General features: G+C 46.5%; 1 protein-coding gene across 1 annotated transcript in view; it reads right to left on the reverse strand.

The window, feature by feature from the left end:
- The window catches only part of CELF5 (CUGBP Elav-like family member 5), a gene marked incomplete at its 3' end in the record, with an annotated part of 88,346 nt that extends 76,444 nt beyond the window's left edge, over nucleotides 1–11,902 (reverse strand). The window contains exon 1 of the mRNA XM_081321283.1: nucleotides 11,535–11,902. Coding sequence (XP_081177409.1) covers nucleotides 11,535–11,778 — 244 coding nt within the window. The 5' untranslated portion in view covers nucleotides 11,779–11,902. The remainder of the gene's footprint in view (nucleotides 1–11,534) is intronic.
- Between the last annotated feature and the right edge of the window lie 978 nt (nucleotides 11,903–12,880).

Genomic DNA, 12,880 nt, shown 5'->3' on the forward strand with positions numbered 1-12,880 from the left:
GTATACTGTCGCCTTGCCTATTTAACTTATATGCAGAGCACATCATGAGAAAGGCAGGGCTAGATGAATCAAAAGTTGGAATTAAGATTGCCGGAAGAAACATCAACAACCTAAGGTATGCAGATGATACCACTCTAATGGCAGAAAGTGAAGAGGAACTAAAGAGCCTCTTGTTGCGGGTGAAGAAGGAGAGTGCAAAACTTGGGTTGAAACTAAACATTAAGAAAACCAAGATCATGGCATCCAGCCCTCTCAATTCCTGGCAAATAGATGGGGAAGAAATGGAGGTAGTGACAGATTTTATTTTCCTGGGCTCCAAGATCACTGCAGATGGGGACTGTATCCAAGAAATTAAAAGACACTTGCTCCTGGGGAGGAAAGCAATGGCAAATCTAGACAGCACACTAAAAAGCAGAGACATCACCCTGTCAACAAAAGTGTATAGTCAAGGCTATGGTCTTCCCAGTTGCAATGTATGGCAGTGAAAGTTGGACCATAAAAAAGGCTGAGCGCCAAAGAATGGAGGCCTTTGAACTGCGGTGCTGGAGAAGACTCCTGCAAGTCCCTTGGACTGCAAGGCGATCAAGCTGGTCAGTCCTAGAGGAGACCAACCCTGACTGCTCTTTAGAAGGCCAGATCCTGAAGTTGAAACACAAATCCTTTGGCCACCTAATGAGAAGGAAGGACTCACTGGAGAAGAGCCTAATGCTGGGAAAGATTGAGGGCAATAGAAGAAGGGGACGACAGAGAATGAGGTGGCTGGATGGAGTCACTGAAGCAGGAGGTGTGAGTTTAAATGGACTCCAGAAGATGGTAGAGGACAGGGAAGCCTGGAGGAACATTGTCCATGGGGTCGCGTTGGGTCAGACACGACTTCGCAGCTAACAACAAAGTGTGCTGCAGCTGCCAAAAAAGCCAACACAGTGCTAGGCTGCATTAACAGAGGGATAGAATCAAGATCAAGTGAAGTACTAATACCACTTTACAATGCCTTGGTAAGGCCACACCTGGAATACTGCATCCAGTTTTGGTCACCACAATGTAAAAAAGATGTCGAGACTCTAGAAAGGGTACAGAGAAGAGCAACAAAGATGATTAGGGGGCTGGAGGCTAAAACATATAGGGAACGGTTGCTGGAATTGGGTATGTGTAGCTTAATGAAGAGAAGGACGAGGGGTGACATCATAGCAGTCTTCCAGTATCTCAGGGGCTGCCCCAAAGAAGAGGGAGTCAAGCTATTCTCCAAAGCGCCTGAAGGCAGGACAAAAAGCAACGGAAAGAGAGGTTGTAAAATGGGGCAAAACTCATTTAACAACAGAAATTTTGGGCTCAATTGTGTGGTCATAAATTGAGGGCTGCCTGTATTGATACATTAGTAAATTCAGCAATTCACTAATCACACCCCAGAAAAGACGCACTTCCTTGACATTTTTTGGTTCAGTTTTAGCCTTTTTGTGCTATCTTCTTTTATTTCCTTCATTGCTTTTCTCTTTTTTTATTGCATTTGTTTATACAGGTAGTCCTCGGTTAACGACCCCTTGTTCAGTGACTGTTTGAAGTTACGACAGTGCTGAATGAGTGGTGGATACGACTGGTCTTTGATGTTCTGGCTGTTCCAGCTTTGGTGTGGTGATGTGACCACAATCTGGGTGCTTGGCAACCGTCTCACACTTAGGATGGTTGCCACGTCCCACAATTACCATTTGCGGCCTTCCCCGCTGGTTTCACACAAACAACATCAACGGGGAAGCAGGCAGGGAACTTCACAAGTTGCTCTAGTAAGTCTCAACAACCTACGGAATCTTCCCAGCCCTTTTGCATGCATGTTGTGCCTCGCTGGCCACCTGCACATCACTAAGCATCACTAAGCTTGTGGTATGCTTCCCCGGCAACAACTGCACCCCCTCACTCTCCCTCCCAGTCAGCAGTAGCAGCTTGGTCTACGAAGCAGGAGACGGTGAGTTCTATTCCTGCCTTAGGCGTGAAGCCCACTGGGTGACTTTGGGCCAATCACCAGGAGATGGTGAATTCTAGTCCCGCCTTAGGCACGAAAGCCAGCTGGGTGACTTTGGGCCAATCACCAGGAGAGGGTGAGTTCCAGTTCTGCCCTAGTCATGAAAGCTGGCTGTTTGACTTTGGGCCAATCAGCAGAAGATGGTGAGTTCCAGTTCTGTCCTAGTCATGAAAGTTGGCTGGGTGACTTTGGGCCAATCACCAGGAGAGGGTGAGTTCTAGTCCTGCCGTAGGCATGAAAGCTGGCTGGGTGACTCTGGGCCAATCACCAGGAGATGGTGAGTTCTAGTTCTGCCCTAGTCATGAAAGTTGGCTGGGTGACTTTGGGCCAATCACCAGGAGAGGGTGAGTTCTAGTTCTGCCCTAGTCATGAAAGCTGGCTGGGTGACTTTGGGCCAATCACCAGGAGAGGGTGAGTTCTAGTTCTGCCCTAGTCATGAAAGCTGGCTGGGTGACTTTGGGCCAATCACCAGGAGATGGTGAGTTCCAGTTCTGCCCTAGTCATGAAAGCTGGCTGTTTGACTTTGGGCCAATCAGCAGGAGATGGTGAGTTCCAGTTCTGTCCTAGTCATGAAAGTTGGCTGGGTGACTTTGGGCCAATCACCAGGAGACAGTGAGTTCTAGTCCTGCCTTAGGCATGAAAGCTGGCTGGATGACTCTGGGCCAATCACCAGGAGATGGTGAGTTCTAGCTCTGCCTTAGTCATGAGAGCTGGCTGGGTGACTTTGGGCCAGTCACTCTCTCTGAGCCCACTCCACCTCACAGGGCTGCTGTTATGGGGAAAATAGAAAGAGAAAGGCATAGTAAGTATGTTTGCCGCCTTGAGTTAGAATAGAATAGAGCTGGAAGGGACCCTGGAGGTCTTCTAGTCCAACCCCCTGCTCAAGCAGGAGAACCTAGATAAGTGACTGTCCACTCTTTTCTTAAAAACCTCCAGTGATGGAGCACCCACGATTTCTGAAGGCAAAAGCTGTTCCACTGGTTATTTATATATAATAAAGTCAAGATAAAAGTCAAATACATGAATACTTACCTGCCTGTCAGCCTCCTTGCAGGCTGCCTGGCACTTTCAACTTCCTGCCACCTGGATTGTGGCATGCTGGCAGGAAATCCTGAGCAGTGCCTGCTTAACGACCCACAAGTCTCACTTAACGATGGCAAAGGGACTGCCAAGATTACCGTCATTTAGCAATGCAGTCACCTGATATCGCACATTACAGCCGCATTGCTCAGCAACAAAAATCCTGGTACCAATGCCGTCACAACTTGAGGACTACCTGTGCACTTTCTCTCAAAAGTTAAATTGCAGAACAAAGGCGTCAACTGCAGGCTCCGCCTCCAAGCCACTGCAGGCCAAAATTTTGCTGAAACCATGTAGCGTTGATTTAGGGAAAATTAATGAGACTGTGAGTTCGAGTCCTGCCTTAGACACAAAGCCAGCTGGATAATAATAATAATAATAATAATAATAATAATAATAATAATAATAATAATAATAATAATAATAATAATAATAATAATAATAATAAAAGTTGGATGGGACCTTGGAGGTCATCTAGTCCAACCCCCTGCTTAGGCCACTCCCTCTCTTGCATTCCCAAGAAAGTGAGGGAGATGGATGGTTAATAAGTTTGGAAAGAAAGAAAGAAAGAAAGAAAGAAAGAAAGAAAGAAAGAAAGAAAGAAAGAAAGAAAGAAAGAAAGAAAGAAAGAAAGAAAGAAAGAAAGAAAGAAAGAAAGAAAGAAAGAAAGCTTCATAGTAAATTTCTATTACAAAAAATTGGAATAGATTGGGGAATTTGTTCCCCCTGGATCTCTTTTGTCTATAGCCCCTTGCTGGATCTGGTCCATTTTCAAACTTGATCTCTCTTTTCCAGTTTTTTTTCCTTCTGCACACTAAATTAAGTACCATTGTATTCAGTTGGGGGGGGGCAGCCATCAAGCTGACCTTTAGAGTTTTGACACCTCCCTTTGCATAGTTTTCTTCCATTATTCTGCAGGGTTGGGAGGAATTCAAAGAAAATTGTGAATAGTAGACAGGAATTCTCCAGAGGAGAAATTACTCATTATTTCATCTCTGTATGTGTGCCTTCTCTCTCTCTCTCTCTCTCTCTCTCTCTCTCTCTCTCTCTCTCTCTCTCTCTCTCTCTCTCTCTCTCTCTCTCCCTCCCTCCCTCCCTCCCTCCCTCCCTCCCTCCCTCTCTCTCATACACACACACACACACAAAACAAGTCTGCAGAATTTGCAAGCCAAAATCAGCCCACCTGCCACGTATCTTGGCACTTCCCAGCTGCTCAACCCACTCGTGGGGGATTTATTGCACCCAACTGGGACTTCTGAATAGGGTGTCAATGAACCAGGATGGTGGACCAAAATTAGGATTTTGAAGTGCCAGGGGGAGGTGGCAAAATTAACAGCTGCAATCCCGACTTCCAAAGCCAGAAATAGTTTTCCTGTCCCTCCCAAACCAAATAATTAATTCTCTTGGAGGCAGGGTATAAAATTAGCCTGTGGAATTCATTGCCACAGGATGCAGCAATAGCCACCAGGTGATTTTATTATTATTTATTTATTTTATTTTATTACATTTATATACCGCCCTTTCCCGGAGGACTCAGGGCGGTTTATTATTGAATTTTTATACCGCCCACCTCACCAACGTGACTCTGAGAGTTTGCCACTTCATAATAAAAGCATATAACAGGGGTCTTCAAACTTGGCCCTTTGATGACTTGTGGACTTCAACTCCCAGAATTCCTCAGCCAGGCATACTGTCTGAGGAATTCTGGGAGTTGAAGTCCACAAGTTATCAAAGGGCCAAGTTTGAAGACCCCTGCTTTACATGTTCAAAAATATATTTTAATTATCCTCATCAGTCTTTTATTTCCTTGCTTCTTCTTCTCCTAGTTTTGAAAACATGGTGGTCAAAAACAGCCAGGATGGCTGCTACAAATATGCAGCTGTTTATCAAAGTCGGTTTCCATCCCATGGCTGCCATTTTGACTTTTTTGACCCCCCCCTTCCCAGCAGATGAAAATGAGTGGTTGTAGTGAGCAGTTTAAGGGTGTCACACAAGAAACCTCATCTCCTTCGTAAATCAACTCATTTATTTCACAATAGAATAGAACTGGAAGGGACCTTGGAGGTCTTCTAGTCCAGCCCCCTGCTCAAGCAGGAGAACCTATACCGTCTCAAACAGGTGATTGTCCAGTCTCTTCTTAAAGATCTCCAGTGATGGAGCGCTCACGATTTCTAGTGGCAAGCTGTTCCACTGGTTGATTGTTCTAACTGTCAGGAAGTTTCTTCTTAATTCCAGATTGCTTCTCTCTTTGGTCAGTTCCCAACCACTGTTTCGTGTCCTGCCCTCTGGTGCTTTGGCGAATAATTTGACCTCCTCTTCTTTGTGGCAGCCCCTCAGATACTGGAAGACTGCTATCATGTCTCCACTATTTCTTCTTTTCTTTAGACTGGCCAAACCCAAGTCCCGCAACCGTTCTTTATATGTTTTGGTCTCCAGACCTTTGTTCATCCTAGTTGCTCTTCTCTGAACCTTTTAATTTTTTAACTTAATAATTCAAGTTGGTTGTGTACTTTTTACGCATCTGCGGCTTCCCCTACTGACTTTGCTTGTTGAAAACAAAACCCTTATAAAAAATTTTAACTCATTTATTTCACAAAAAAATGTTGCATTTCATTGGTCAGCAAGGTGTTTGTGCCTGATTTTATGAGCTTTTTGGCCACAGTTGTTAAGTGAATCAAGGCAGCTGTTAAATGACTCATGTGGACGTTAAGCAAATCTGGCTTCCCCTGTTGACATTGCAATGCTGGAACCAAAACTCTTTTTTTTTAAAAAAAAATCCTGCGTACATTAATGGTATCAAAATGCAATTTTTTAAAAAAATGACTGGTGATTTTGAAGTCGCGGAGATTTTTGATGGGAAAATAATATTTAAAGCAAGATCAGTAAAAAGTGGTTTTTGGAGAACAGAATCATATATGAATGCTCCAGGCAACTCCCTTCAGTGAAAAACTGGAAGTTGTGGATTCTAGAAGGACCATGAGAAGAAGGACCAAGGGTGACATGGTAGCAGCCTTCCAATATCTCAGGGGCTGCCCCAAAGAAGAGGGAGTCAAGCTATTCTGCAAAGTTCCTGAAGGCAGGACAAGAAGCAACGGATGGAAGCTAATCAAGGAGAGAAGCAACCTGGAACTAAGGAGAAACTTCCTGACAGTGAGAACAATTAACCAGTGGAACAACCTGCCTCCAGAAGCTCTGAATGCTCCAACACTGGAAGTCTTTAAGAAGAGACTGGACAGCCATTTGCCTGAAATGGTATAGGGTTTCCTGCTTAGCAGGGTGTTGGACTAGAAGATCTCCAAGGTCCCTTTCAACCCTATAATTCTATCTTCTGTACCTGTTTTCCTGGACATGTTCCTTCCAAAAATTGGCCACTTACTGTGGTGGCATCTTCCATTGGTTATCACAAAGAAGATGAGGTCAAGCTATTCTCCAAAGCGCCTGAAGGCAGGACAAGAAGCCACGGATGGAAGCTAATCAAGGAGAGAAGCAACCTGGAATTAAGGAGAAACCTCCCGACAGCGAGAACAATTAATCAGTGAAACGACTTGCCTTCAGAAGTTGTGGGGGCTCCAACATTGGAGGTTTTTAAAAAGAGACTGGACAGCCAATCTGTCTGAGCAGAGGGTTGGACTAGAAGACCTCCAAGGTCCCTTCCAGTTCTGTTATTCTGTTATTCTACATGCACATGAGGACCCATGAAATCACTTCTTTTGGGGAGCAGCTCCAAGCTGCATAGAAACATGGAGATGGGAAGAGAAGAAGAGCTTTCAAAGATTGCTGGACTTCCAACAGGCCAAAGGTCTTTCAGCCCTAGCTGTAGTGTACAGGCAGTCCTCTAGATACGACACAATTTGGGCCAGAATTTCCACTGCAAAGCAAAGTGGTCGTTAAGTGAGTCACACCCAATTTTATGGTCTTTTTTTGCCATGTTTGTTAAGTGAATCACAGAGTTTTAAGTGATTCAGACTTTGCTTGTCTGAAGCCGGCTGGCAAGATTGCAAATGGTGATCACCTGGGATGCTGCCATCTGTCGTAAACACATGCCGGTACCAAGCTTCCAAATTTTGATCATGTGACTGGAGAGGCTACGATGGTCATCCATGTGAGGACAAGTCACAAGTCACATTTTTCACTGCTGTTGTAACTTTGAACGGTCCTTAAATGAATGGCTGTAAATCAAGGACTACCTGTAAGTCACACACCATGTCAGAAGCATGGAAATTTCTTGTCTTCACTGCCCAACAGTTGATATTCAACAGGTTCAGACTTTGATTCATGATTAGGAGCAGCGTTCAGGAATCCAGGGTGATTAGCCTTCAAGGTGATTAGCCATCGTGGCAGGTTTTTCAAGAAAAGATTGGACATTGATTTGTCCCAAATGGTAGGAAGAGCTTTGCCATGAGGCAAGAGGTTGGATTAGAAGACCTCCAAGGTCCCTTCCAGCCCTAAGACTCTATGGTGATTCTATGGTGCCATTCCAACATCTGGAATTTGGAATGGAATGGAATGGAATGGAATGGAATGGAATGGAATGGAATAGAATAGAATAGAATAGAATAGAATAGAATAGAATAGAATAGAATAGAATAGAATAGAATAGAATAGAATAGAATAGAATAGAATAGAATAGAATAGAATAGAAGCGAAGCTGGAAGGGACCTTGGAGATCTTCTAGTCCAACCCCCCCCACCCCCCACTCAGGCAGGAAACCCTACACCATTTCAGACAAATGGCTGTCCAGTCTCTTCTTAAAAACCTCCAGTGTTGGAGCGTTCACAACTTCGGGAGGCAGGTTGTTCCACTGGTTAATTGTTCCCAGGAAATTCCTCCTTATATTCTCTCCTTGATTGGTTTCCATCCGTTGCTTCATTTCCTGCCATCATGTGCTTTGGAGAATAGCTTGACTCCCTCTTCTTTGTGGCAGCCCCTGAGATACTGGAACACTGCTATCCTGTCACTCCTGGTCCTTCTCTTCATTAAACTAGACATACCCAATTCCAGCAACCGTTCTTCATACGTTTTAGCCTCCAGTCACCTAATCATCTTTGTTGCTCTTCTCTGCACTCTTTCCGGAGTCTCAACATTTTTTTTTTACATCGTGGTGATCAAAATTGAATGTCATATTCCAAGTGTGGCCTTACCAAGGTGTTATAAAGTGGTATTAACACTTTAAGCCCAGCTCTCTATGGTTGAGGACAGAGCCAAGATCTCTCTTCACGTGACGCGATTGATGTTTCTTCTTTTGTGACTTTCTTGCCCTCCGTTTTAAAATTGTCTCTGTTGGTGGCCATCCTCATAACTGAGGCCAACCGATGCTAACATCTTCTAGGCCAGGGGTAGGCAGCCTTGGCTCTTTTATGACTTGTGGACTTCAACTCCCAGAATTCCTGAGCCAACCATGCTGAGGGGAAAGAGAGAGGTTTCCAAGCTGAGCCATGCTGGCTCAGGAATTCTGGGAGTTGAAGTCCATGAGTCATAAAAGAGCCAAGGTGGGCTACCCCTGGTCTAGTTTAATGATGAGAAGGACAAGGGGGGAACATGATAGCAGTCTTCCAATATCTCAGGGGCTGCCCCAAAGAAGAGGCAGTCAAGCTATTCTCCAAAGCAGGGCTTTTCAACCAGTGGTACGGGCTGGCTCAGGAATTCTGGGAGTTGAAGTCCACGAGTCATAAAAGAGCCAAGGTTGCCTACCCCTGGTCTAGGCCAACTTCGCCTTCAAAGGAGAAAAATAATAATCTCGCTTTTCAAAGAGAGAGACATCCAACCCTCTTGTAGAGCGGCGTTTCTCATCCTTGGCAACTTAAAGATGTGTGGACTTCAACTCCCAGAATTCCCTAGCACCGCAAACATAGGGGTAGCGAATAGGCCACCTTCCTTCCTGGTATGCGTCGTTATGAAGGATCTCCTGATGTCGCGATCTTCATGTGATTTTGAATAAGAGAATAGTAGAATTGGAAGGGACCTTGGAGGTCTTCTAGTCCAACCCCCTGTTCAGGCAGGAAACCCTGCACCATTCCAGACAAGGCTGTCCAATCTCTTCTTTAAAAACTGCCGTTGTATGAGTGTGTGAGAGACGATTGCTAAGTGAATTTTGCCCCGTTTTGCGACCTTTCTTGCTATGGTTAAGTGAATCTCTGCAGTTGTTAAATTAGTAACACGGTTGTTAAGTGAATCTGGCTTCCCCCATGGACTTTGCTTGTCAGAAGGTTGCAAAAGGGGATCACGTGACCCCGGGACACTGCAAACCATCATAAATAGGAACCAGCAGCCAAGCAGCCAAATTTTGATCACGTAACCGTGGGGATGCTGCAACAGTTGTAAGCGTGAAAAATGGCCATAAGTCATTTTTTTCCCAGTGCTGTTGTAACTTCAGTCACCAAATGAACTGTTGTAAGTCGAGGACTACCTATTTCTCCAAAGCATACCCTGTACTTGTGTGATTTTCAGAGGTTATGTGGGAATGGGTGTGTGCTCCGAAAATGAAATTGTTTTACTTGTGGCTCATTTTTATAATCATTTGGTGTTGATGTTGATGTTGATATAACACCCAGCACCAGATATGAATAGACTGTATTTTTTTATATATAAAATAAATGAATATGTAAAGAACCATTTCTCTTTTGTTTGGGCTGTTGGTTGCACATCAAGAGAACCAAGGAAGGCGTTTTCCAAATTTTTGACAGGCCAAGTCCAAAAGGTTTATCATCAAATCTAATTTTTTTAAAAAAAAAACACTTGCATTTAACCTGGATCAACTGAGTTAGTTACTAGAAGCCCTTTCCCAAATTTAGGTTTGTTTGTTGAACATAAAAATATTTTTAAAAAAGCATTCCCTCTGCCTTCACAGACCTTCGGCTCCTTTGTTATTTTTTAATTATTATTATTATTATTATTATTGTTACCTTTAAAAACAAATTGAAGTACAGAAGAGTTGAAAGGGACAAGTCTGGAAAAAAACCATAGAATGAGACAGGCTGACAGCAGGGATGGGGGAAGGGGAGAAGAGAGATGGAATTTGGGTGCAGGAATTGCAAAACAGGGTCAAGATGAATGAAGTGGTTGAGACAGATGTGTCACAAGAAGGGCCTCTAGAGAACAACAGAATAACAGAGTCGGAAGGGACCTTGGAGGTCATCTAGTCCAACCCCCTGCTCAAGCAGGAAACCCTATACCTGGGGTCTTCAAAGTGGGGCCCTTTTATGACTTGTGGACTTCAACTCCCAGAATTCCTCAGACAGTATGCTTGGCTGAGGAATTCTGGGAGTTGAAGTCCACAAGTCATAAAAGGGCCCACTTTGAAGACCCCTCCCCTATAGCATTTCAGACAAATGGCTGCCCAGTCTCCTCTTTAAAACCTCCAGTGTTGGAGCACCCATAACCTCTGGAGGCAGGTAGTTCCACTGGTTAATTGTTCTAACTGTCAGGAAATTCCTCCTTAGTTCTAGGTTGCTTCTCTCCTTGATGAGTTTCCATCCTTTGCTTCTTGTCCTGCCTTCAGGGGCTTTGGAGAATAGCTTGACCCCCCCCCTCTTCTTTATAAACTCGCACAAGGAGATTATTGTGGGGTGGGAAAGAAGAAACCCCCGATGACATGAGATCTAGGGCCTTCTCTCCAACCATTTTTGATTTGCAAGGAGTAGAATAGGCTAGCCCAGCTGATACTAGATACAGTGCCTTCCCAGCTTCTTAAAATATATGGTTGGGACAAAAAAAAAAGGTGTCAGGCCTGGAGTGCAGGGTTTCTGTGTTTGTATATGTAGGTGTGAGTGGGCTCGGAACCTCACCACCCCAAGAGCTGATGATGGGGTGGGGGTGGGGGGATACATCTGAAATAAAATGGCTGGGAAAAAAGGGGTTGTTATTTGATTGCTGAAAAAGTGGATGGGGCATCTTTGGATAGCAGCTGGGTGGACCCATCAAGGGAAGCAAGAAAGGGAAGGTGTGTATTTCTGTGTGTGTGAGAGAGAGAAAACACACACGTGCGGGTGTGTGCACACACGTGTGTTGAGCGCAAGCCGGGTAGCCAGAATGAGAGGAAGGAAGGATTGGGAGAGCGAATCAAGAGGAAACAAGACTTGAAAGGGATGGGAAAAAAAAGATGAAGAAACACCCAGGAGATGCTAAAATGGGATGCAGGAAACCCAATTGAAAAGTGGGAAGCGAGGTGGGGTGGGTGGGCAGAGAGCGCCGGAAGGCGGAGAATGCCTGCTCTCCAACCTGGGGCTCCTCCCCGCAATTGTCTCAGACTACACCTCCCATCCTGATATGGGAGTTGTAGTCCATCCCGTTTAAGGGGGACAGATTTGGGGAGAAAGGCGGGGGGGGGGAAAGGTGGGGAATCCAGGCAGGGCAGAAGAGGGGAGGGCCAACCTGGAGACGGGGGGGGGGGAGGGGGAGTGGATGAAAGAGGTGTGTGTGGGGGGGCCCCCCGTCGCCCTACCTTTGTGCATGCCGGTGTAGCGGTCCTTGAGGACGGTGAGCTCGTAGATCTGGCCGAACTGCTCGAAAAGGGGCTTGAGGTCCCTCTCCTCCAGGTTGCGGGGGATCTGGCCCACGAATAGCTTGATGGCATCCAGATCCTTCATGCCCTCCGGGTCGGAGCCGCTGCTCATGGGGGAGGCGCGGGGCGGCTGCTGCTGGGGCTGCGCCTGCCGCCTGGGCTCGCTGGCCGGCAGTCTGGCCATGCCCCGGGTCCCGACGGCGGCGGGCGGGCGGGCGGCAGGCGGGAGGATGCTGCGGGCGCGGGGAGACGGGAGCTGCGGGCGGCGACCAGAGATGCAGATGGAGGCGAAGTGGCGCTCGCAGCATCAGGACCACAAAAGGCGGACGCTCCACAGCGGCCACGCCTGGACGGACGCGGAACTGCAGCGGCGGGCGAGATGGTGTGGGGGGGGGCGGGCGGGGGGAGGGGAAGAGGGCGGCGGGGAGAAGCGGCGGCTCCCGCGACTTTCACACGACCGGCCAGGCTTGGGTCGCGTGTGTGGAGGCTGTTAAGAGCCTTGGAAGCGGGGTGGGGTGGGGTGGGGGGAGCAGCTGCTCCCGTGGATCGGCTGTGGGTGAAAGAGGGGGCGAGCACGGAGGGGGGGCACGTCTGGGGGCGACTCCAAACACTTCCGGGTAGGAGAGAGAGAGAGAGAGAGAGAGAGAGAGAGAGAGAGAGAGAGAGAGAGTAAGAGAGAGAGAGAGAGAGAGAGAGGGAGAGAAAGAGAGAGAGAGAGAGAGAGAGAGAGAGAGAGAGAGAGAGAGAGAGAGAGAGAGAGAGAGAGAGAGAGAGAGAGAGAGATTGGGAGAGAGATTGGGCCAGAAAATCCCCAAATCATCCGTGGGATGCAGAAAAGAGACTTTGGCATCAAGAAGGTGAAAATCCGGGTTCAAAGGATCACCCAGGGATGGATTGCTGGGAGGGGGAAAAAAAACAGAGGAATCCCACGCTTGGAATCCAGAGGAAGAGGATTTAAAACCCACCCTGCTTCATCGTTCGTTTAGTAATTCAATCTATGGGGAGGGCCCAGGTGGGAAATTGGTTGTTCATCAAAAAGGGCGTTTTAATGCTGAAGTGGATGAGAAAGAAGAAAGCAGGAAAGCAAGAAAGAGACAGAGAGGGAAGGAAGGGAGGAATCGGAGGGAGGGAGGAGGGAGGGAGGAAGGAAGGAAGGAAGGAAAGGGAAGGAAGGAAATGGGAGGAATGAGGGAAGAAAGGAAATGGGAAGGAGGGAGGGAGAAAGGAAAGGAAAAGAAGCAGAGAAGGAAGAAGTAAAAAGGGAAGGAAGGAAGGAAAGGAATGGG

Source organism: Vipera berus (genome assembly GCF_964194415.1).
Source record: "Vipera berus genome assembly, chromosome: 1".
NCBI lineage: Eukaryota > Metazoa > Chordata > Lepidosauria > Squamata > Viperidae > Vipera > Vipera berus.